General features: G+C 37.1%; 4 protein-coding genes across 8 annotated transcripts in view; 2 read left to right on the forward strand and 2 right to left on the reverse strand.

Annotated features, from left to right (window-relative positions):
* The first annotated feature begins 333 nt into the window (after nt 1-333).
* Nucleotides 334-4609, forward strand: ccdc125 (coiled-coil domain containing 125). Of its 2 annotated transcripts, none has more exons than XM_059549221.1 (12): nt 334-466; nt 690-984; nt 1392-1450; nt 1610-1696; nt 1784-1861; nt 1954-2039; nt 2308-2390; nt 2477-2589; nt 2669-2776; nt 2928-3078; nt 4081-4193; nt 4303-4609. In XM_059549221.1, exons 2-12 carry the CDS (start codon nt 699-701, stop codon nt 4597-4599), a joined length of 1461 nt encoding a protein of 486 aa, XP_059405204.1. In that variant the 5' UTR covers nt 334-466; nt 690-698; the 3' UTR covers nt 4600-4609. The 2 variants fall into 2 exon arrangements, with proteins under 2 accessions (XP_059405204.1, XP_059405205.1); XM_059549222.1 differs by having other exon boundaries at nt 359-445.
* Nucleotides 4610-6695: 2086 nt separating this feature from the next.
* Nucleotides 6696-10792, forward strand: fam151b (family with sequence similarity 151 member B). Of its 2 annotated transcripts, XM_059549223.1 has the most exons (6): nt 6696-6872; nt 6972-7097; nt 7229-7388; nt 7535-7752; nt 8402-8537; nt 10562-10792. In XM_059549223.1, the coding sequence occupies exons 1-6, from the start codon at nt 6767-6769 to the stop codon at nt 10710-10712; spliced, it is 897 nt and encodes a 298-aa protein (XP_059405206.1). In that variant the 5' UTR covers nt 6696-6766; the 3' UTR covers nt 10713-10792. The 2 variants fall into 2 exon arrangements, with proteins under 2 accessions (XP_059405206.1, XP_059405207.1); XM_059549224.1 differs by lacking the exon at nt 6696-6872 and having other exon boundaries at nt 6970-7097; nt 7240-7388.
* A 1022-nt stretch (nt 10793-11814) lies between these two features.
* Nucleotides 11815-20629, reverse strand: ankrd34bb (ankyrin repeat domain 34Bb). Of its 3 annotated transcripts, XM_059550903.1 has the most exons (4): nt 18953-20629; nt 15272-15550; nt 12331-13804; nt 11815-12298 (listed from the first exon to the last, which is right to left on the reverse strand). In XM_059550903.1, exons 2-3 carry the CDS (start codon nt 15472-15474, stop codon nt 12352-12354), a joined length of 1656 nt encoding a protein of 551 aa, XP_059406886.1. In that variant the 5' UTR covers nt 15475-15550; nt 18953-20629; the 3' UTR covers nt 11815-12298; nt 12331-12351. The 3 variants fall into 3 exon arrangements, with proteins under 3 accessions (XP_059406886.1, XP_059406884.1, XP_059406885.1); XM_059550901.1 differs by having other exon boundaries at nt 11815-13804; XM_059550902.1 differs by having other exon boundaries at nt 11815-13804; nt 15272-15553.
* Nucleotides 20630-20767: 138 nt separating this feature from the next.
* LOC132141415 (dihydrofolate reductase-like) overlaps nt 20768-21203 on the reverse strand; it is a 4041-nt gene continuing 3605 nt past the window's right edge. Inside the window, exon 6 of the mRNA XM_059550904.1 lies at nt 20768-21039. Coding sequence (XP_059406887.1) covers nt 20958-21039 — 82 coding nt within the window. The 3' untranslated portion in view covers nt 20768-20957. The remainder of the gene's footprint in view (nt 21040-21203) is intronic.

Raw genomic sequence — 21203 nt, forward strand, 5'->3', positions numbered from 1 at the left:
TGAATCCATATTTGTTACTGTCGCTGGGGGGCTGAAGATACAGCAGGGAGTCAGTGGAAAGGTATTTGTCATGTATTTGTTAGGTGTCTAAATGTGGTTACATTTGTATACAATATATTGCTATTTTTTCATTCAGTTTTATATACGATGGTTAAATGTTTTTTTTTACACTTCGTCTATACTTGTTCTATTTTACTGGTTTAAACAGTCGTAAATGTGGAAACTCAAAATGGGAAAGGAAAATGCTAGTAGCTTATATGAATGATTATCATGAAGGTTATTTTTGCTACGATCTATCGTGTGCACTTTTGTAACAAAGCAACTCTAGGATCAGACACGCCCCTTTACTAGTTTCACTTCGTCACAAACTCAGCGGAAAGTCTTCAAGTGGAATTTAGCCGTAGTCCTTTTTAACGAAATACGACCCCTCAAGGTTCTCGTAAAGGTTTGTAATGATTATATTTTTGTCGTCTAACTCTATTATTCTAACTTTCGAAGAACGATAAAAGTTTTGTTTTGCGTTGACCTCCAGTAAGCTACACAAAGTATGGAGCTCCATGTCTTCTGTTTTGACGGTCAAACATGATATTTACATAGACTTCAGTTTTAATGTCTTTAATAAGGCGTAGTGCTTAACATAACTGATAGCCTATACTTTTTTGTCTCTCAGAATTTTTTTTTTTTTTAAGTTGATTGTGATGCAAGGTGAGGGTTTATGCCCTCAGTGCCCCACAGAAGATGACATGAGAGAGGGGGATCTAGGTGATGGCATGGGTGCCAGATCCAAAGCACATTATGACCATCTCCCACAAATGAAGAGTAAGGGAAAGTTTCTGGGCTTCCTGTCTCAGTCACGACCCATAATAGGGGGCAGCGAAAGAAACAATGGACCCTTCTCTTGGACATCATGCAGAGCCATGTATGCTATTTTTAGAGAAGAATTGGAAGCTGAACGAGCTGCACGGTGGGAGAAAAGACAGTCGGGTTAGTCTCCTGGACCGGTATCTAAAGTCATTTAAACCATTCATACCTCTTAGAATCTTTATTGGACATAGAGAAGACTAAGCTATACTGTACTGAGTTTATATATATATATATATAGTCATGTTTGAAAGTTATTGATAACTTCCTGGTAATGTCTGACCGGGGGGGGGGGGGGGGGGGGTTTACTGTGCATGCTCTGTTGATTTGCAGTATTTGGTGAAGTCAACACCTGCTGTTTCTTATCAGGGAGGGAACTTTTGTGTACTCCCTTGAGCAATTCTGTACTTAAACAAATATTCAACAATAGCCATTTGAGAACCACACTACTACCAGGATATGATGTGTTGGCAAACCAGTGAAACCACAAAAAAGTGTCTTATTTTTCATCTGACTGCATTCTGTTGTAGAAAGCTCTTCTGAGGACACAAGTGAAGACCTGCAGAGAAGACTACAGGAGGTCACAGAGGTAAAATTACTTATGAGACTTTCCAACAAAATGTTGTCTTACGCAATAGAAGACAAGCTGAAGAAAAGTAGCACCCCTGTGAGTTTTTGAATGGAGTAAAGAAAAGATATACATCTTCACATATGAACATGCCTCATGTAAATCTTCGCTCCATATCAGGAAGTGGAGCTGTTACGCACAGAACTGGAGGTCACTCATCGCCACCTGGAGGGAAAACATGAAGCTCTTAGGATCTTGCAAGGACAGGTATTTGAAAATATTTTAATGATTAATATAACTATTAGGTAATTTATGAAGTTGTTTAAAGCCCTGTGCTACATTTTGTCCCTTAAGGCAATCTTGGACAAAGCAACGTGTCATACTAAAATGTTGCTTCAGAAGAGTGAAGAGCGGAACAAGGCCCTAGAAAAGGTGTCCTACTCAAACAATAACTAAACTGCTTTTAATAATTTTTAATGCAGGCAATTTCCTAACAAATATGATATCATTTTTTTTTCACACAGGAGGTCAATGCACTGCAATGGGAGATCACTTTCAACCAGGTGCAGTTCAAGAATGTGGAAAACTCATGGAGTTTAAAGTATGAGAGGTATACCCATGCAAAAAGACACTTTTAAAGTTGAATCAAAAACAACAGTCTTCTCTCTGGTGATTTGCCACTATTTAATTCCTACTAAAAGGTCAATGTGAAATGCAATCCGCAACCATTTTTGATAAAAAAGTCTGTTTTTAATAACATTCCCAATAAGACTCAAGCTATACATTGAGGGTCTTGTTATATAAATGCCATTGGTTTTAAATTCATGTCACCTTTAAAAATGCCCACATGTCACTGGTTGATATCTATACTACTTCAGGGTGTTGGCAGAAAGTGAAGCCCTAAAGAAAGCACTAGAGGAGAAAATGAGAGCGCATCAGGAGCAAAGGACAGAGAATGCTTGTAAGTCACTTCATATTTCTTGCATTTATTTCAAGACCCAATTACTGGTTTGTTTCCAGTGCATCATTTTGCATGTTGTGTCTTAGCTCTGAGCCAAAAATGTCTGGAGCTCCTGTCTATGCTCAGTGCTAAAGAAAGAAGGGACTACCAGAGAACCCAGCCTCCATGCAGCCTGAGAACAGACGGTTCGTCACTAGAGGTAATGTTGATTTGAATTGTAGTCTGGGTTAAACAGCTTTGTTCTGGACTAAACAGCTCACTGTCTTCTTATCTCTCAGCTGGCAGTGTATGGGGCATGTCAGTGTAACTCTAATGGGGGCGAGCCGTGCTCTTGTGCTAGAAGTGCTTATGCAAGTCGCAAACAGGTTCTCCAGCTCAAGCAAGAGGTGCTTGTCTTGTATTTGTCAATACTTCTGTTCCATTACCTTGCAAATTAACCCTCCTTTTCAGTCAATACATGTATTAAATCCATTACAGCGCTGGCTTTGCTCATTTGTCTTTGAGGGTCTTGTAACACAATGCATTTGTCTGCATTAGCTGGAGGAGCAGCAGAAGAGGAAAGAGGAGGCTTATGTCATGATGGATGCTTTCCGCATCGCCTTTGAGCAGCAGTTAAGGAGAGTTGGTGAGAACGTGCTCCGGCAGGCTGAGACTGACAGACAGCCACATTACCAAAGGCATGAAAGAGGTAAAGCTTTCATTAAAACTGTCTACAGAATCTCCAAAAAGCATGTAAAATCAGCAATAAAATATGACTAAAATTATTAGTCATAATAAAAAGTTAGGGCCTTGTGTTATTTTAGTATAACTTATATATGTTGCCCTGGACCACAAAACCATCTATAAGTCACATGGGTATATTTGTAGCAATAGCCAATAGCCAAAAAAATTGTATGGGTCAAAATTATTGATCTTTCTTTTATGCCAAAAATCATTAAGTAAAGATCATGTTCTGTGAAGATATTTTGTAAATTTCCTACTGTAAATATCAAAACTTTTTGATTAGTAATATGCATTGCTAAGGACTTCATTTGTACAATTTTAAAGGTGATTTTCTCAATATTCCTCAGATTCCAGATTTTTAAATATCAAATATTGTCCTATCCTAACAACAAACCATATCAATGGAAAGCTGATTTATATGATGGATAAACATTGTTTATATATATATATATATATATATATATATATATATATATATATATATATATATATATATATAAACAGTATATATATTATGTCATATATATATATGACATTAGCAGATTTAATTTTTATTTTATGTTTTAGTTATAGTTCAAGTATTTGTTTTATGTTATGTTTTAGTTATAGTTTTCATTTATTTCCAGTAATTTTGGTAATCTCATATTTAATATTATCTAATATTTATATAATAACCTAACCTTTTTTTATATTTCATAAAAAGGTTTAAATAGGTTTAGTTTATGATAAAAGACCTGAATCAATTAATCAAATTAAATTAAATCAAATAATAATAAAAAAAAATGAATGCATATTCTGGACCTCAAACAGAAAGTAGTGCATTAACCAGTAAGACCCCTGGCTCATTTCTACTACTGGTTTGTCTTTTCCTTGTACTCTCTCTGGTAGACACCATTACTGCTGTGTGGCACAATGCTGTCATTTTACAATTTAATTTCTAGTACTTCTTTCTTTTTTCTTTTTAAAGGGAAGCAAGGGTCTCTCAGTGTAAGTGAGAGGCTGAAGAAATTTCTGCCCACAACAAGCGAAGGAAAGATATCAGCCGATTCAAATGAAACACTGCATATGCTGCTTGATCTGGTCAGTAAACTTTTAATTATGGCCTATGTTCAAAAGTTTTATATATTTTTCTATATACTTTCACTATAGATTTTGAATTTACTACTTTTTGGTTGTCTTCCCTCTCCAGTTAAATGACAAAGAGGAGGCTTTGGCGCATCAGAGGAAGGTGAGCTACATGTTGGCGCGAAACACTGAAGATCTGGAAAAGCGTCTCCAGATGCAGCTAGAGGAGCTGGGCCTCTCTCACAAAGACAGTAAAACAAAAACAGAGGCTCCTGAGGAGAGTGATTGGTGCAGAGGAAGAGACTGTAGATGCTCTGCAGACAGCTGTGGATCACAGCATCTTTCTGTTCCTGACAGCCCTGCAGCTCATGATGAGCAGCTCTCCACTGAAATTAAAGAAACTGACAATAAAGATGTTTAAAAGAACAAGAAAAGAATGAAGTTTCATGTTGTATTATTTCAACGTTTTCATATATTTTGTGCCATTACCTAGGTCCTAGGATGAACCAGAACATCAGGTAACCCTGAATAACCTAGAATAACAGAACTTAAAATACCCCAAAAATTCTAACCAGTTGATAGGATCTAATATGCGTAATGCACAGCTAAATAGATTATAAAATTAAATCCTCCCTCAACTATGCATCAAAAGCCAACATATAAAAATTTTTTAGCTGAATGACAGTGCTAACGAAAACGATGCGTCACCAATCTCCATTTAATTTTTATCTCTACAGCTACACAACAGTTCTGTAATGCTAAATAGATATTGTAAATTTTGTATTGAAATATTTGGACAAACATTATATACCTTTTCCAACAGTTTATAATTGTAAATTAGTTTTTTAGAAATTAAAAGTAACCATGAATAAATTTCTTTACAAAACGAAAAACTGAAATCATGGTTTACACAGGGAATGGGAATACATTTTAGTGCTGTCAAATTAATCGCATCCAAAATAAAAGTTTTTGTTACTTAATAAATATATATATATATATATATATATATATATATATATATATATGTACTGTGTGTGTGTGTGTGTGTGTGTGTACTGTGTATATTTATTATGTATATATAGATACACACACATGATTGTATATATTTCAGAAAAATATGTTATTTTTTATATTAAATATATTTATTTGTAATATAAATTATATGAATATAGCTAGACGTAAATACATGTAAATATTCTCAAAATATATACTGTTTGTGTGTATTTATATAAATACATATATACGGAAGTTCTAAGCGGCCATGCTTTATTATTTTTTTCCTTTTTGTTTTCTCGTTATAACGACTTAATTTTCTCGTTTTCTCGACATAACGAAAGTCGTTTTCTCGTTATAACGACTTAATTTTCTCGTTATCTCGACATAACGAAAGTCGTTTTCTCGTTATAACGACTTAATTTTCTCTAATAAGTTACAAAAGTGCGCCAGCAGGTGGCACTATAGACCTGAGTATAACTGATGGGGTGTTGTACACTGTTCATTTTACTGTACGCGGACCTACCTCGTGATCGCTATAATTTGTGCAGTCTTGTTCATTACTGACATTTAATTGATTCATAAATGTTAAATGCTTTAATCAACATGATTATTTTGTGTATTAAGTTCTTGCTAGATGCATGAGTTTCACCAACGTAGGCTATTTGTGATGTGCTTTTTTTCCTTATTATTAATCTTTATTGTTAACCATATTGATGAGAAATGTGATGTATATGTAAAATGCATAGGCTAATTTAATTCAGTTTTGTTCCATAATGTTGTAATCGTTTTTTTTCTGCACACACACACACACACACACACACACACACATACACACACATACACTGCACATGAACGATCTTTTCAAACAGAAGCTTGTAACGCACATGATATCTGCCACAGCATATCATGACTAATAAAAATTACAAATTATATATAATTTTATTTCAAATAAATGGAAAATTAAAAGTGAGTTTAATCCAAGCAGCTCAAGATCTTAGAATAGTTCTGCATCCTTCTGAAGGCACTCCGTCTGTGTTCGCGGTGTTGCCATTTAAACATGTTAATTACAAAAACAAAACGTTTGGTGTACTTTATTTATGTACAGTATTGTATACGTTTATTACCTAGGTGAAGCAAAATTTGCTGAAATATATGCTACAGTAAGAGCGCCTGCATGGCTGTCCATCAGATGCCTGTCAAAGTTGAGTTCGTTAGCAACAGTAAAACTGTCATGTCGAGAAAACAAACTTTCGTTATGTCGAGATAATGAGAAAAATAAGTCTCGAGATAACGAGAAAAATTGGATGCGATTAATCGTTTGACAGCACTAGGCCTACTTTTTTACTTCCAATTTATTTATTTTTTTGCAACATTTGTCATTGTGTTTTAAAACGTTATTTTAATCGTTATTAATAACGGTATCATTATTATTCATATTAACCAAATCTTTGATTGGCACTGTACTTTTCGTGAAGTGGAAGAGAGAAATACTGAATAACTACATATCCCATAATGCTTCGTGCTACCGGTTTAGGAAATTAGAAGGCGTAATGTAGATGTTATGTTCGAAAAAGTATATTACTTAACAATATATGGGGTTAATTAAACATAAATGGTATCGTTTTATCTTATATACAACAGTTATCGCACCTTTTGTCGTTTGCTACCTCAAACTACACTCGCTGTCAAATTCCAAAGGTAAGAAAGCTAACTTGCTAGCTGTCCAAACAAATACTATCATTGCATTGTTCCAGATGAAAAAGAATCCGTGTAAATTCGTATGTTGCGTATTCGTAGGACCAATGAGAGAACATACACTGGAATATTTCCTCAACAAGGGGACGATACAAAGAAAAGATGCTGCTGATATCGAGTGGTATCATGCAGCAAACAGTAAGAGCAAACTCACAGAGGCTCTACGAGGTGAGTAAAAACACGAAGAAGCATTTGCTTTGCAACTACAGTACCCTTTCGTTTGTCTTACGACGATATCATGATCGATCTTAAGAAATAATGTGTTACATGATGATGCTTTCTCTTTGTTTTTCATTGAGGTTATGCACAGATGATCGAAGCAGATGTACTTCTCAGGGCTCAAGATCCAAAAGTGCCTATTATGGCTCACCCACCTGATAATGACAGTGATATAACTCTGCAGGACTGGCTTAAAGAAGTTGTGAGATCAGACAAGGGAATAAAATTGGATTTCAAAAGGTGGCTGTTTATTATTATTATTATTCTATATTCTTAAATATTGTTGACACTAGTCATATGGTTTGTTTAGATTGATTTCTCCCACACTGTCCTTGCTGTTGATGAATGAGTGACAGATCAGCATTGATTTGCATTTTGATCCACAGTCTCGCAGCTGTATCCCCATCCATGACTCTACTGGAAGAGGTCCGAGATCAGCTGCAGGGACCCGTGTGGATCAATGCTGATATTCTCCCTGGCCCTAGAGGCACAGCCACCCCTCTGGACCCCCATGTGTTTTTACAGGAAGTAGCACAAAAATCAGAAAATGATGTTCTCTCTTTAGGTTGGACCACTGGATGGGACGTAGATGGAGACAATCCCGGTAAGAATGTCACTACACTAAACTGACTAAAGTTGTGTATTTATTGGCAATCAGAAGTGAGCTATATATAAGTCGGGGGTCAGTAAGATGTAAAGAAAGTGAGAGGTTTATTCAGAAAGGATGCATTAAGTTGATCAAAAGTGAATGCAAAGGCATTTCTAATGTTACAAGTAATTTCTATATAAAATAAATGCTGTTGCTATTCATCAAAGAATCCTGACAAATGCTCACTTTCCACAACAATATTAAGCCGAAGTCAACATTAATAGTAAGGCATGTTTCCTGAGCATGACATCAGCATATTAGAATGATTTCTAAAGAATCTCGTGACATTTAAATCTGGTTGCTGAAAATACAAGAAACTTTTTTCAAAAACATTTAAAAATCTTCTGAACGGCAGTATACACACACACACACACACACACACACATTATTTAGAATTTAAATCAAGTCAAAATCATAATGAAAAGCATATGAGTTATGTACTGTTTTGTTGTTATTAGCATCTATTTGTTCTGTCCTTGTATGAAATAAAAGTACTTTTATTTTTTGCTCCCAGCCTTTTGATTTTACTTACCTTGGTGTATTCCAGCCTTATTATTCAGACCTTGATTATTATTTGCTGTGTTTGTGTTGTTTTGGAAAATAGGTTATAGCTGGGAGATGATTCATCAGATGGAAGAATTATGCAGATCCCTAAAGCAACCAGTCACTTTTCCAATCCGAGCAGCTCTCCTTCCCATGTCCTTCCCACAGTTCCAGTGGCTCTTGAAGCAGTCAGACCGGTGAGAAAATCTCCATTAATCAGTCTATTTAAATGTATGTCCATATTTACTATTATAGAGTCTACTAAGCCACACATCTGTGTGAAGGAGCCTTTTTATTATCTTGGTGATTGATTTGTGTTATATAAGCAAGGAAGGACACAATCAAGTTCATTCTAATGCTTAGTAATTTCTTGCTGGATAATTTGGTTCTGTCTTATCCATTACACTTGTTTGTGACTGGAATAGAAACTCATTGCTTTACTGGAGGTCAGTTCTGAGGTATTAGAGGATGTGAAGGTCAGGCTTAAAGGGATAGTTCACTCTCAAATTAAATTTTGGTATGTTTTAGCTTACCTCAAGGACATCCAAGATGTAGGTTTCTTTGTTTCCTCAGTATTTCACATTTTGATATTTTTAGGTCCAACCGTTCTTGTCTGTGACTCACATAATGGATGTCTATGGTCACCACCTCAAAGAGCATGCACAGAGGAGTCAAAATTAAACAATTCCCCATCGTAAGTACACATTGATGACCTAAGACACGAAACGAGTGGATTGTGTAAGAAAACGAACAGTATTTATATTGTTTTTACCTCTTGTACACAACCATGTCCAACTGATCTGAGTGCGCGATTGCTTCCCGATGTGACGTGCGCGCGCTCTGGCTTATTAGTCTGTGCAAGCGCGGAAAGCGCCGGAAGCGATCTCTCGCGCGTGTACATCACTCATTGTTTACACTTACTGCCTATGGTTGACACAGATTTCGGAAGTATTACCTTTCACTGTGAAGATCTAAACATATTTAGACGAACAGGAAATTGCAATGGAAGACGATTTCAATATATCCATAGACAACGTTGAATTTTTTTCAAAACCATATTTATTTGAAACAGAATACACAGACCAAGTACTCAGGAGCGATCCGCTGCAGCAGCACGTCTTCAAGCCTCAGAGACAGAGATCTCTTCAAAATTGGTGGTGTTTTAGTAGCAAGTGTTGTGAGATGCCAACAGAAGTGGAGAGCATATGTTGTCACGAATGGAACAACTACAAGACATTGACAGTAACGCATCACACACCTGCCTGATTGAAGATCCTGATTTTTCTCCGCTGTTGAGACGCAGCGTTTTGCACGTTGTTTAGTTTGCCACGTATAAACTGGAGGCGACGTCCAATGCCAGAGGGACCCAATGGCACGCTGTCAATAGAGTGAGTAATGTGTTGTATTTTTATTATAAACGCAACGAGTATAGGGTGCATTATAAACATTAATTTATTACAATTACTGCAATATATTTCAGACAGTGCAGATGGTGGCGTGGCGTGTAGTAAACAATGAGTGATGTGCATGCGCGAGAGATCGCTTCCGGCACTTTCCGCGCTTGCGCAGACTAAGTCAGAGCGCGCGCGCATGTCACATCGGGAAGCACTCGCGAACTCAGATCAGTTGGACGTGGTTGTGTACAAGAGGTAAAAACGATATAAATACTGTTCGTTTTCTTACACAAACCGCTCGTTTCGTGTATTAGGTCATCAATGTGTACTTATGATGGGGAATTGTTTAATTTTGACTCCTCTGTGCATGCTCTTTGAGGTGGTGACCATAGACATCCATTATGTGAGTCACAGACAAGAACGGTTGGACCTAAAAATATCAAAATGTGAAATACTGAGGAAACAAAGAAACCTACATCTTGGATGTCCTTGAGGTAAGCTAAAACATATCAAAATTTAATTTGAGAGTGAACTATCCCTTTAAGCCTCCTCTACAGAGATAGTGCTGCTCTTCAACAGTTGTTTTAAAGGTGTTTGTCTTTAATGGGAAGTATGCTCTTTATTTGTACCATAAAAGAGCATCAATAGGAATTGTTTAATGAACAATGTTATTTGTGCTTTGGATTATTTGACATTTTTATAATAAGATGCCAAATTTAAAAGAGCATTCATACATTTTTATTCAGTGGTGAAGTTGATTTATTTTCTGCCTTAATGTCAGCCTTGTAAATGAGATTTTGTTTAACATCTCACCTTCTATCTCTCAGATACAGCCTGACTGTATGGACAGGTAAACATGATGTTCTTACAGTGGAGGATCTGTTACTCTACAGACAAAACATCAGCAAAACCAGGATTTACTATGATCTGTTAGAATCTCAGATCAAACAGTTTAAAGGACTACCTGGCTACACCTGAAAAGCAAATATTCACTTACTGATGTTGTCTTTAAGATGTAAAACAGCAATAAAACACAATCTATAAGTAATTTAACAAAACATCAGTGTGAACACACTAATCATGGTTTGGAATAGTGCATAAATATGTGAACTGGGATTAATCTATTAATATGTACTCTGTATTTGAGTCATACAATAAGGTTTAAACATGCATTTCATTGGTTGTCATGCTTAATTACCCACTAATGTACATAGAGACACAGATACAACTCCCAGAGAAATTTTATATTTTTGTAATTTATGTTTGCATTCTGTAACATTTTGTAACCACAAATGCACAATACATTTATGGGAAAAAATGTTTATGCCTCTAGCGTTCACTACAGTTTTAAATTTTGGGGTTGGTAATATTTTTTAAAAATTATTATTACAGTTTAAAATGGTCATTTATTCCGGTAATGGCAAAGCTGAACTTTCAGCCATCAATACTCAGACTTCAGTATCACACTATCCGTCCGAAAACATTCTAATCTACTGGTGCTCAAATAATATTTATTTTCATAAGTAAAAACAGTTTTTGGTTTATTTTTCAGGTGTACTAGATAAATAGAAAGATTAGAAGAACAGATATATTCACAAAAAATAGTGAATGTGTTATTTCTTAAATTAGAACTTTTATTTTTGCAGAAAATATGTTCTCAACATGTGTAACTGCATGCAGAATTAAGTGCATACTGTACAACACATATATATGCAAGAAAGTGAAAGCAATGTTTTATACTGAATTTATTTACAGTCAGTGGTTAAATATATGTCACAGTATTTTCTTGTTTTGTTAATTCTAAGACACTGCAGACATGAATCAGGTTTAAAGAGGAAGCAGTGCCTTAAATAGCAATAAAATGTCAATTTTATTATTCGGTACACTAATGAGTGAGATCACAAAGAACAGAAGTAAAGTGCAGTAAAGTTTACAAATGATCAAAACAAACATATGTTCCCATTGTCCAGTCTGGAAAGTGCATAAAGATAGGTGGTTGAGATGTATAAATTGTATTTGTATTCTCTTCAGATTTTGGACTTAGGCTTCATCGACACGATGCTTTCCCTATCAAATCTTTTTTTCCCATCATCTCAAGAAATATCTGCGTCCACACAAAACCGACACAAAACAAAGTAGTATACTTGTCAGACCAGCATGTAGCACTGTAATTCTGCCACAAAGATACACTAAAAACAGAGAGGACTTGGACTATGCGCATAAACATTGCGTGCGGTATACAAAAGAACATGGAACAATAAATGTATAAATGTGGGTTAATGTTAATTAAAAGACAATCGTTCAGTGTTTGTTCATGTTTTTGTTGACGTAACGGTGTCTGACTAGGGGTGAGATGTGTGCTGATATTATCATTTCAGAAAGTATACAGATTGGCTGTACACACGAAAATGCAAGGGTGGCGTTTTCAGATTTATCTACTCTGGGACCCGGTTTCAAAAAATATCGGTTTCACTCTCAGAAAACGGCGCATTCATCTAGACGAAATGTCTTTATGATAAAAAAAGATGCGTATATGGCTAAACGCATCTCCGTGGGGACGGGGCCTTAGTGTAGGTTGGCATATTACATTAAATACCCCAACCTTCCTTTGGGGTTTTTACTGACCAAAGATCTCCTCAAAATTGACCAGCTGCTTGATCTGTTCGGTTTGCATGGAGTGTCGTCTTATCAGACTCTTCTTATTCTTGTGATCTTTGGGATGGCTTGGGGCACAGGGCACAAAATGCCTAGATCCAGAAACAATGGGTGTAGTTCCTGCCAGAGGCTTGCTTACACTGTTCAGGCCAACACTGGTATTGACTTTAATATCTGGAATGGGTGCATGTGGATTGAGAGGTGGCAGATAACCAGGCCGGGTCTGTGAGATATGATCTAGGAGCAGGGCTCCGGATCCCCTCCGCTCCAGCATGGCTGGGCTCCTCCTCTGAACGAGACTCTCCAGAGACTCTCTGGATCCAGAGAGAGTGGAGGAGCGGCTGGTAACAAGCTTGCGTTTCTCCGTCCCCCCGGTTCCTCCTCCTCCAGTCTTCCCGAGGTCCTCAGAGGGTTGGCTTCCAAATTGAGGCAACTGAGAGTCAGAACTGTAGTGGTCCATTCCAATATTGCGCCGGCGAAACACGTTGCGTAGGCTTGAAACGGCCAGGTTGGGAAGACAGTCTGGGTTCCGGTCCACAGGGGCAGCATCTGAGATGGATGTCTGTTTGAGGTTCTGATGTGAGAAGGAGTGTGGTAGCAATTCACCATCATAAGACATCTTTCTGCTGAGCCATTTCTGTTCTTTTGTTAGTTCTCTTTCAGCATCAGATGTTGTCTCAAAGGCTCTAAACAGACCAGTAGAGTCCTTGACGTCGATGCTTTGGTGCCGAGCTACTGTCGCTCTCAGTGGAGGTCTGCAACCATTGTAACCAAAAGAGAGCTCTTCTTCAGGAGTGATATCTAGAAGCTCCTCGGTTAAGGATGAGGACTTACTTTGCTGCAGGAGCAGAGATGGAGGGATCTTCAGCCAGGGCTCAGAGTGAAGCCTCTGTAGATGCAACAGCTTTGCCACACTAGCTGCTTGCAGAGGGCTTGAATCTAGAGTCGGTGGTCCTTGCTTGGATGTGGACAGTGTTGATGTGGATCCCAGGGTATCTGATTTGTTATTGGTGGATGGTGAGATAAGAGGGGTACAGAGTTTAATTTCAGAAGGACACATACATGACGCAGCGGCACAGTGCAAACGGTCCTCAAGATTTGGAGGAGGCGGTACGTTCAGATACTGCTTGGTCATTTGTCTTCCGGACGGTAGTTTGTCTGTTGTAATGATGATAACTTCTTTGCCCTTGGCCTTGCAGGCATCCAGTAGTACTCTCAGTGCATCCTTGCCTCCAGCATTAACTGCATAGACCAGAGCGGAGGAACCATTGTGGTCCTCCAAACTAGGGTCAGCTCCACTGGAGAGCAGAAGCGACAGCACCTCATCGCCTGCCCGCTCTATGCAGGCATGCATTAGGGCGGTCTTACCAGACTTATCCTGAATGTTTGGGTCCGCACCATTTTCAAGAAGATACCTGTTGAGAAGATTGATTCATCAGAGTGAAATCATAAATGAATCGATCAGTGGTATATCAGAGTATCCATGACAAAGAAAAAAAAAAAATCTTGTGAACTGAAGAAAAATGTGGTGTGCCTAGAAATACACTTTTGGTATTCATGTTTGTGATTTAAAAAAACTTTTTTATGCCAATTTTAAGAATGAATTCAGTTTTAATGAATACAGCATTAAGCAATTCAATATAAAATTTCTCTATTTTCTTCAACCCTTGAATAGACATGAGTGTAAACCATAGACTGTATAAAAACATGGACGGAGTGTCCGAGACATCATCCTTAGACTCCTGAAGAGCGTTTTTGAAGCCAAAAGTGTGCAGAGCGAGCCGTCGCCATATTGGCAGTGCGTCACCGCGCAACTCTCCCGGACAATCGGAAATGGGCAAAAAGGCGGGAGCTGGTTGCTGAAGCCACGCCCACCTAGCTCAACAGCGGTGACAGCAGCAGCAATCCACCCTTCACTCAAGTGGCCACTCCCTTAATAATGCGGAACTTTAAGGCTTAATATAATTTAAACGGATGAGTTATAAAAAAATTCACCCCCTCACAGTTGTCATGAAGGGCAAAATTTGTTATATAGACCAAAATAATTTTTTTGCACCAGGTTGTAAACATGTTATTTTCTGCAGTAAAGTTGGGCATTTTAACATGGGGAGTCTATGGGATTGACTCCCTTTTACAGCCAGCCTCGAGAGAGAGCGCGAGGTTGCCGCTCTGTGTAAACACACACAAAAATGATGTTACACTACATTTCTAAAGTTTCTCCTGCATTTATTTGATCAAAAATAAAGTAAAATAGTGATATTTTAAATTCTAATAACATCTAACAAGAACCATTTTCAGCATTCTTTAGATGAATACAAAGTTTAAATGAACAGCATTCATTTAAAATCTTTTGTAGCATTACAAATGTCTTTACTGTATTTTTTTTAGCAACTGAAAGCATTAATGCTGAACTGAATACAAATTAATTTTAAAGTATTTTTAGTTTATATACCTTAAAATATATAAAAATCTTACAGTAATGCATCTTTAATGGAAAAACCTTTTGAAAAATATTTGTAGTTTAAGATAATTATTTTCCTTGACACATATTCATGCAGGTTTGTAGTAAAGCAATCTTTTTAAATAGCCTATTTATTTTCTAAGAAATAAAAATACGTTTATGCCAAACTACTTAAGATTTATTTTCTCTCTCTCTCTCTCTCTCTCTCTCTCTCTATATATATATATATATATTTTAATTAGATTTTTTTTTTTCTTAATTATTTTATTTTAGGACACTCATCTCACCCTGATTTTTCACTTGATGCCCCCTCCAAATAATAAAATAAATTTCATTTTAGAAATTAATACACACTCATTATACAAGAGTAATATATTTGATGTCACAATCAGCTGGTGTGATTAACTTACAGTAGACCCACCTGATGATCTTGGGTTTTGGCACACTCTGAGCATCGGCATGGTGGCTTTTGCAGGCCACCATCAGTGGAGTTTCTCCTCTCTCATTACTCTCATTAATGTAAGCCCCTCCTTCCAGCAGCAGACGCGTCAACCTTAGACGGCACAGGTACACTGCTTTAAGCAAAGAGTTTCCGTCCGTCCGCACCTCTGTCGAGTCCTCCATGATTTAAGTGGTGAGACCGTTGAGAGGCTAATGTCGCGTCGGCTCAGTGGATCATAGGAGCTGATTTCTTCTTTGACTTCTGTCAGGCAAGAAAAGGAGAGCACTCTGAATTAGAACCACAGTTTCTCAAGGTTTTAATTAAGTGTCTGCTTTTTATCTGATTCATTGCGCATCAAAGCAAACCTGATAACTCTTTGACATTGAAATGTTCTCTCCCTCTATGCCTCAGAAAAATATTCTAGAGAGGCTTCCTACACTAATCTAGGGTATCTCGCCATTCACCATTCATCTAGTTGGCACTTGACAAGAAGACATAAGAAAGCTGAATTAGTTATCTAATCCCCTTTACATAAAATGTAATTACTCCCCTTTTATATTCATTTAATTTTCGCTGAAAGTTTCTGTTTTAATTAGGCAACATATATGAAGCAATAATCTGGGTTTAAAACAAGTTAAGCTAAATCAAACAGCAATTTGGGAATATATATATCTTTTTAAAGGAGATCAAAAATGTGGTTTCATAGTTTACCCTGCTAAAAAAGAAAGAAAGAAAAAGAAACAGCTGGGAGACCAGGTGGCCATACAGCTAAAAGTTTGCTTTAATAATAATAATAAAAAAATCCCATTGTTTCCATTTTAAGTGCTTTGCTGTAAACTTGATGTTTGCTTTTTAACAGAAAAAGGACAGAGACAGAGACACATGAAAGTTATGATGCTGTCACAAGCTTAACTTACTGTACTTTCAAATTAGCGGGTGTTATATAAGTTCTGTATTTTACATGTTAGCCTGCACCAGAGATGCACAGTCTGTTCTTATAAGAGCAATAGTTTTTCAGTAAGTTGAAATTCAATAGCTTGAGGCAGTCTGTATTTGCCTTGTTGAATGATGGCATTCCTTTATGCAGTCTATTGTGCGTGTGGCCTTGTTCTCTTAACTCAGAGTGCAGTCGCAGTGCACTCTTTATTTAACAAAGAGCAAGCGCGAGACTGCCTCAGTCAGGTTTATAAATGTGAATTCACTAGAGTTGAGGTAAGATGAATAAGAGGATGAATCTTTTTGTGTCCTCCAATAAAAATAAAAAGGATGAAAAGCTGGGCTGACGCTTTAACTGCAGCTTTTCTTGGAGGTGGAGGCAGCATGTGACAATGCTAAATGAGAGATTGCGTCAGCACATTGGTTATACATTAAAAAAAATGTGTGGATTTTAATACCTTTATGCTCCTAAATTTAATATTAGCCTTATGGGACAGTTCACCCAAAAATGAAAATTTTATGTTTATCTGCTTACTCCCAGGGCATCCAAGATATAAGTCACTTTGATTCTTCAGTAGAACACAAAGATTTTTCACTCAAACCAGTCTTCAACGAATCATGGCTTTGAGAGTAACAAAAAAAAAAAAAACATACACAAACAAAACTAAATTAAACCCTGATGCATGTGATAATATGTTGATGTGTAAAGACACAAAACGATTGGTCTGTGCAAGAAACTGTACAGTATTTACCGTAATTCTTCAAATAAAATCCGGGGCCTTTATTTACTTGAACTGCAGAAGGTAACAGGCTTTTATTTGAAGCAGGCTTTTATTAGAGGCAGGCCTTTATTTCTAATTCCATCTGTTTGATAAGTAATTGTTTTAAATAATCCGTTTTAAATTAAAAGCAATGGCGTTCCAGTGGACAGAGATCATAACATTAGCACAGAATCAGTTCAGAATCAATCACCAAAAGAATCAGTTCGGTTCAGAAGCTCTGTGTGTCAGTCTGCTTCACACTGAATCACGCATGCACAGTATCATCAGCTCCTCGGTTCTCGAATCGGACGCGTCTGACAGAAACGGTTCTCGGTTCAGTGTACTGGTGATCCGAAAACCGATGCAACCGGTTCTTGACTCAAGAACGAGAAACGCAGTAGGCGTGTACGTTTGTTATCTGGCTCTGCTGCACAAATTTCCCCACGGCCTTTATTTAAGACCGGCCTTTATTTGTCCGTGTTGACCACGCCCCGCGGCCACTATAAGAGGCCTGGCGTTTATTTGACTACCGGTTTTTATTTGAGGAATTACGGTATATAGTTTTTTTTTTCACCTCTGATTTACCACAATGTCCAAACTGTCCTGGGCGCCTTCTCAACAGCCGTATGTTTTGTATGTGTATGTTGTGTATGTTTTGTTTTTACTCTCTTAAGACGTGATTCCCATTCACTTCCATTATATGACTGACAGATTGCAATGGTTTGAATTAAAATCCTTCGTTTGTGTTCTACTGAACAAACAAAGTCACTTACATCGTGGATGCCCTGGGGGTAAGCAGATAAACATCAAATTGTCCTTTTTGGGTGAATAATCTCTTTAATTATGTCTGCCTTTCCTGAACAAGGACATTCTCTTCTTTCTTTCTCCACGTGTATGCTAATAAAGCGCTTTGTTCTGACAGTTTTTGCTTTTCAAATCAAGTTGTGCTTACATGCTAAAGTCCTGATTGGTCTGTTATAAGCACACTGCCTGATGCCTGCAGGACATTTCGGTTCAAGCTGCTAATTCCTAGAGCTCCCCGGGCTGGCATTTAAAACCACTGTTTGTGTGCCATTCCCCTAGTCTTCAATCGCCCTTGGGAACAGAGAGAATTTTTAATGACAGGCCTCTCTCTCTCTGTCGCTGCCTTGTGCTAAAAAGCATGGAGCAAATGAGGCCCAAAACAGACGAGGGTGGTGATTGTTGCAGCGGCAGCGCTGAAGTGGAGCACCAAACAGACCACTTCACGCACCTGTATGCATCTGTGATTCATGCCAGATCACGCAATACTTAATTCTCCTCGCTAATGGTGGGCTGATTTTGTCCCTCTCAAAACACCTGCAGGGAAAATGAAAACCCACTCTCTGTCACATCAACTGATAACAGAATAAGAATAGTTTTTTTGTATGTCTTAATGAGGGTAATGAAAGCTTTCTCACTGCGCTTTCAAGGTTTGCCAGGATCAGGAGAATAAATTATAAGCCTCCTCAGTTGATACGAATATACATTTCCATGACCATACAATACATTTATATGCTAAACATTGAAAGCAGAAGTTCCTTTACTTTTCTTTGTCTTTTTCAGTTCATTTGGAAAATGATTTATTTGCATGGACCAAGTATTTAAATTTGACCATTTAAAAAAAATAACTAAAATAAATGATGTTATATATAAATACATTTATTTATTAATTTATAATTTATAAATGGATATAAATTATAAACATATTTTTATAATTAATCATTTTATTTTAAGCAAAGAAATATTTTAACTAAACTAAAATTAACTTTACTTAAATTCATATTACTTGCAGACATATATATATATATATAAATGATATATGATATATATATACGCATGGAATCTTTAATAACAATAGTTAAAATGCATAAAAATGTGAAGTTGCTTATTTCATTTGAAAAAAGTATTCATACTACTTAAGGAGATGAGATTAGATCCTTACCTCCTTTAAACCAGTTGCAGTTCTAGTTTTCCAATAGCTTCCAGTGGCATGTCATCTTTGTAATAGACGAGTAATCCAGGGGTGAAAATAAAGCTGGAGCTTGAAGTGGGAGATGAACATGTGCAGATGTGCACTCACTGAGGGTGAATGAAAGAGTGGCACAGATAGAGAGAGACGGAGAGAACAAGTGCCTGTGCTCTCATGTCTGGAAACAAGCTACCAACCTCAACACAGACCAAGTCCCTGTGTATTAGGAGGACAGTCAAGCTTAATAGAGCAAGGTGACGCCAGTCCCTACACATCCAGCGTCAGTAAGCGATTGCTCTATTATTCTCACATTGCGAAAGAGGGTTATTGAAGTCATATGCTGAGGTTGTGCGCAGATTCTCATTTGTTTCTAACTCTGATGTCAACACTCTCACATGATCGTGACTCCTATGGTGCAGTTACATCATGATGACACAACTGTCTCGCCTTTGAGGCAGCAGTTCAGCTCCTGAGGGATGTGCAGGGCATGTATTGATCCATTTGAGTGATGCAGTCACTATATATAAGCCTGTTACGATGGCACTATAGAAAAGGACAATAATAAGGCCCCTAATGGAATAATAATGGACAAAAACCTGCTAATTTAAAAAAAAAAAAAAAATTCTGCAAATCCACTGGTTTCCTTTACCTTTTGATCTGAAAAATCAACTCACTTGCATAAAATAATTAAAATGCAAACACTTCTCAACTCCAAGAAAATAAATCCAAGTGCTACTTAAGGTGCATGTGCAAGGTAATTGGAATTCCAGTCAGGTTTATTTCAGCCTGGTCGTAAACATTCGTAATACATTGGGCTGACATACCCGAAACCAATCAGCTTAAAAAGGTTTGGCCTGATTGCGGCATTTGGCTTTTTAAAACAGGGGTCATGAAGGAGTTTGTGTGGGTGAGAGAGAAAGTGCTTGTATTGTGACCCTTCTCTAAACTATATGACAACCTTTGTCAATCAGCCAGGCTGACATCATGCATATTCATGAGAGCTGTCAGATCTTCGGCTGGCTTAAGAGCAGACACTTCAGTTGCTATTGGATATGGAGATGAGCAGGTCGTCTTTTGCAGTTGGCAAGATGAAGAATAATTAACTGGATAACAGATGTGGAAAGGAAAATCTATTATCAAAATTAGGTATATTGTTTCCTGAATATTTGAAATTATTATTCAGGAACTAAACCTGATACTAATACAATAAGATTATGGTAGTGACAGTGGAAAAACTGTATTTTTTTGCATATTTAAAAAAAAAAAAAAAAAACATTTCGAAAAGGCTGCAAATAAGCAGAGATCTAGTGGTCAGCACTCTAGCAACATGTTGAGTTGCTGTGCTCATTGGAGACTGGATCCTATCAATTACACCCTTTTACCCACCCTCTGTCTTCTCATGATTTCGGTCTACTTTCCACTTTCTATATGTGACCCTGGACCACAAAACCAGGGTTTTGTGTCAGTTTTTTAAAATATGGATTTATACATCATCTGAAAGCTGAATAAATAAGCTTTCCATTGATTGGTTTATTATGATAGGACGATATTTGGTCGAGATACAACTATTTGAATATCTGTAATCTGAGGATGCAAACTCATATCAAAATACTGAGAAAATCGCCTTTGAATTTGTCCAAATTAATTCTTAGCAATGCATTTTACTAATCAAAAATTCAGTTTTAATATATTTATGCTAGGAAACTTACTAAATATCGTCATGGAACATGATCTTTACTTAATATACTAATGATATTCGGCATAAAAGAAAAACTTTGACCCATAGAATCATGTTTAATTTTTATTACTAAGGAAAGTTGACAGGAAAATGTGGCAAACAAATGATGGAGAGAAAAAAAAAGGTGATGAGGGGTTAAAAACAGGTCTCCCATAAAAACTGTCACACAACATATCCGAGCACTCGTACTACCCAGCCAGGCCACTTCTCCGACCTTAGCATCATGCTTAAAGGATCTTCTTAATGGTCGGTGCTCTCATATACTTCAAATACATACTGAACATCATTCTCCTCCTGCAAGCCTGTGGGTACACCTGGGAATCTGACCCGAAGGAAACAAGAGAGAGAAACAGAAAGAACAAAAAGACATTACCCACACATTTCTATGGACTGATTTTACAAACACACATTTCAACTAAGAAAAAAATATCACCCAATACAGACACATACACAATTACATGCTTGTGCTTCCATAAACTTCCATCC

The sequence above is a fragment of the Carassius carassius genome, chromosome 5, assembly GCF_963082965.1.
Source record: "Carassius carassius chromosome 5, fCarCar2.1, whole genome shotgun sequence".
Lineage (NCBI taxonomy): Eukaryota > Metazoa > Chordata > Actinopteri > Cypriniformes > Cyprinidae > Carassius > Carassius carassius.